We start from the raw sequence: 3,300 nt of genomic DNA, 5'->3' as shown, positions 1-3,300 counted from the left end.
GAAATATCTTCAGTCTTCAGCTAGTCCCAGGGCAAGAGTCCCAGCAGGTTTTCCTGTTCTCAGGACAGCTCCACAGGTATAAAGGATGTATCATTGAAATAAGAAAGATCTCCATGAACTGCATTCAATTTGAGCAAACAGACTTAAATAGAACCATGCTTAGCAGTACTCCCGGGGTACTTAAAAGGTCTCCCCTCCCCAAAACAAACACAACTGTGTTCTTCTTTTAGAAATGCAATAAATTTGTGATGTTTAAAACAGACGCCGAGTAAATGGTTTTAAAGCATCATCTTGTTAATGGGATGAGTATATAATTAGAGAATGACAACTGAATGCATATCGTGTTCTACAGCCATGTACTGATAGGCACCTGTAACTATGTATTTGCAACTAATAAGCTTAAAACATAGTATATGGGATGAGAGTTGCAGTGGCAGAGCCCTGGGTCGGTTCTCAGTAGGAATATGGGGAAGATGCAGTAACAGGTCAGCTGAGAATCAGGCTGTCCCATGCAGTCAGGTCTGGGTTACCTGGCCTTTGGGGAAGAGAGGATATTGTTGAGGGGTCCAGGGAACCAAAGTTTAACATTTAAGGAAGCCAAACTCATGGCGGTTCATTGTTCTGGGTAGAAAATGGAGTGAAGTGCACCGCACATCTCTCTATTTGGAGTAGGACTTCCTTTTCCTGACGATTTCAGGTTATCTACATGAACAGTAAACATCCTACTGAGCTCTAAATACCACAGTCTCCTCCAAAGAGGTGGGAAACATTTAACAGGCCTTTGCCTGAGTGCTCTCGTTGGTTGAAATGTTCCAGTATGTTCTGCTTTTCTCCTCCCACTTAATTTCTGCTCTCTAGGGCTTATTGCTACTTAATTTATGTCATTATTCCTAACCTCTGACATTTATCTTTTTTACATCTCTATGCCAACTTCTATTTTCTTTTCATACCCAACTTTTTAAAGCAATATTGTCCTAAAACCCCTACCACTTAAGTATTTATGTCGATTACAGGTCTCTTTAAAAAAAAAAAAAAGATCACAAAAGCTTTGCAATGTACAAGAGAATACTGAGAATAGTAAAAAAAATACCAATTTATCAACTACCCAGAGTAAAGGAATATTTCTTTTCTTTTTCCTACATTCTTTGCTTTTTATTTCTTACTTAGGGCTCCAGCAACCTTTGACTTAACAGATATCCCCTAGCCAAAGAGAGCAGCATTTTTTTGCCTCCTTTTTCTGTGGGGGAAGGTTACATTAAGGTTTACAACCTCTTTGTGTAATTCTAATGTAGATGCTTAAGTATTAGGTAAGTGGGTTCTTACTGTTTAATGTGATTATATTGGGAATTTAAGAGTAATGGGAAGCGGTTATAGAGAAATATAGGAATACTGCCTAAATATCAAGTGGATCAATTCCCTTTGGGACAAACTAGCAAAGATTCTCATTTCCGGAAGCCTTATTTTTTAAAAATTATATCCCAGTATCAGACAGAGACTGCAAAACATACTATGTTCTTAAAGTTTTACTGCCTTGAAATTAGTAATTCTACTACAATGAATATCATGATGTTTTAGAACAATCTAAACACTAAATAAATGAATGAACAAAATACGTAAATAAAAGAGAAGGGAATTCTTACAGAAGAATGCCAATGAATAACTGAAGAAGAAATAATGGAATTAGGCAAATCATTTTCAACCATTACAATAATAATATTATTATTTGGGCAAGCATCATCAATGAATACTGAAATGAACAGGTGAAACGATAAAAAGGGAGTTGCAAAGTGACTTTCTGCAAATTACTTATTAACTAGAAAAGGGAAAGTAGTAATTTCTGGAAAACATTATTTAATGTTTATGTTGACAAGAGTCAATGTGTAAAACTTCCTAGAAAAAAAAAAAAGAGTCAGTGTGAACCTTACCACAAAGGGGACAGAACGATACCATGTGCTTCCTGACACAATGCACTACAGAGGGCACAGGGTCACTTGTGTTGCTTTTCTGCCCCCAGGGCAGAGCCCCATCTAATCACGAGAAAACATCAGAGAAACCAAAACTGAGAGATTTCTACAAAATAACTGATCAGCATTCTGCAAAACTGTCAAGGTTGGGGAAATTAAAGAAAGGCTGAGGTAAGGCATGCTCCAGATTGAAGGAGACTAAAGTGGCATGCCAACTAAATACAAAATGAGATCCTGGAGTGGATTCTATTCTAGAAAAAATGGATATAGAGGACAGTTTTAGGACAATGGGCAAACTTTGGATATAAACTGTAGATCACATAATGGAAATGTATCAGTGTCACATTTGCTTATTTGGTTAATTGTGTAATGATTATATTGGAAAATGTCCTTGTTACTACAAAATACACTGACATATTTTGGGGTAAATGAGTATGGTTTTAGTAACTGACATTCATATGGTTCAGAAAAAATATTGTGTGTGGTGGGGGGCGAGGAGAATGTGTGCACACACTGAAGATAGAGTAATGTGGTATAATGGGAATAACTGGTGAATCTAGGTGATGGATATGAAAGAGTTCATCTACTACTCTTGCCACTTTTTCACAAGGATGAAATCAAAATCAAGTGAAAATTTAAAAAGCATCATGGAACTTTACTCAATATTTTATAATAACCTATAAGGCAAGAGAATCTGAAAAAGTATATATATACCTTATATATATATATATATATATATTAACTGAATCGCTGTGCTGTACACCTGAAACATCGATATTGTAAATCAACTATACTTCAATTTAAAATCAAAGCACCATGGAATCCTTTTATAATACATTAAGCTTGGGGGAGGTGAGGGACGAAGAGAAAGAAGATCCCAAATGAAAGAATTCAGGGAGGAAAACCCCACAGTTTATTCATCCCACAATGTTAGTATGAAACATGTCCCAGTTATCACATACCTGAACATACAGATACTCAAAAGCAACTGGATCTCGCCTTAAAAGGTCAATTGGATCCTTTGGGACAAAGCTGATTCGGAAAAGACATCTCATCTTATGGGAGCTGGGCCTCTGGGTGACCTAGAAGAACAGACCAATGATAAGACTCCTTCAGGGCTGGCAGAAAGGTCTGTGGGCCAGAAGCAAAGGCAGCTTTCTCTGGACACTGAAGAAGGAAGTGGTTGAGGTTATTTTAGTATCTATCATCCATACTCATTCCCTGAAAACTGCACATATCTATGACTTAGGTCATGTTCCCCCACAGCAGTCCCTGAAATGAGTGACTTCAAAAAGGAACTGTTCCCAGGAGAGGCCAGTGAGGGAGGAGAGGAAGG

General features: G+C 37.5%; 1 protein-coding gene across 1 annotated transcript in view; it reads right to left on the bottom strand.

Annotated features, from left to right (window-relative positions):
- The window catches only part of LOC104992505 (FERM and PDZ domain-containing protein 4-like), a gene marked incomplete at both ends in the record, with an annotated part of 14,673 nt that extends 11,627 nt beyond the window's left edge, over positions 1 to 3,046 (bottom strand). The window contains one exon of the mRNA XM_010845418.1: positions 2,927 to 3,046. Within this exon, the coding sequence (XP_010843720.1) occupies positions 2,927 to 3,046 (120 nt within the window). The remainder of the gene's footprint in view (positions 1 to 2,926) is intronic.
- Between the last annotated feature and the right edge of the window lie 254 nt (positions 3,047 to 3,300).

The sequence above is a fragment of the Bison bison genome, unplaced genomic scaffold, assembly GCF_000754665.1.
Source record: "Bison bison bison isolate TAMUID 2011002044 unplaced genomic scaffold, Bison_UMD1.0 scf7180017848517, whole genome shotgun sequence".
Classification (NCBI taxonomy): domain Eukaryota; kingdom Metazoa; phylum Chordata; class Mammalia; order Artiodactyla; family Bovidae; genus Bison; species Bison bison.
The sequence above is the reverse complement of the archived record's forward strand: the minus strand, read 5'-3'. Positions and strand labels throughout refer to the sequence as shown.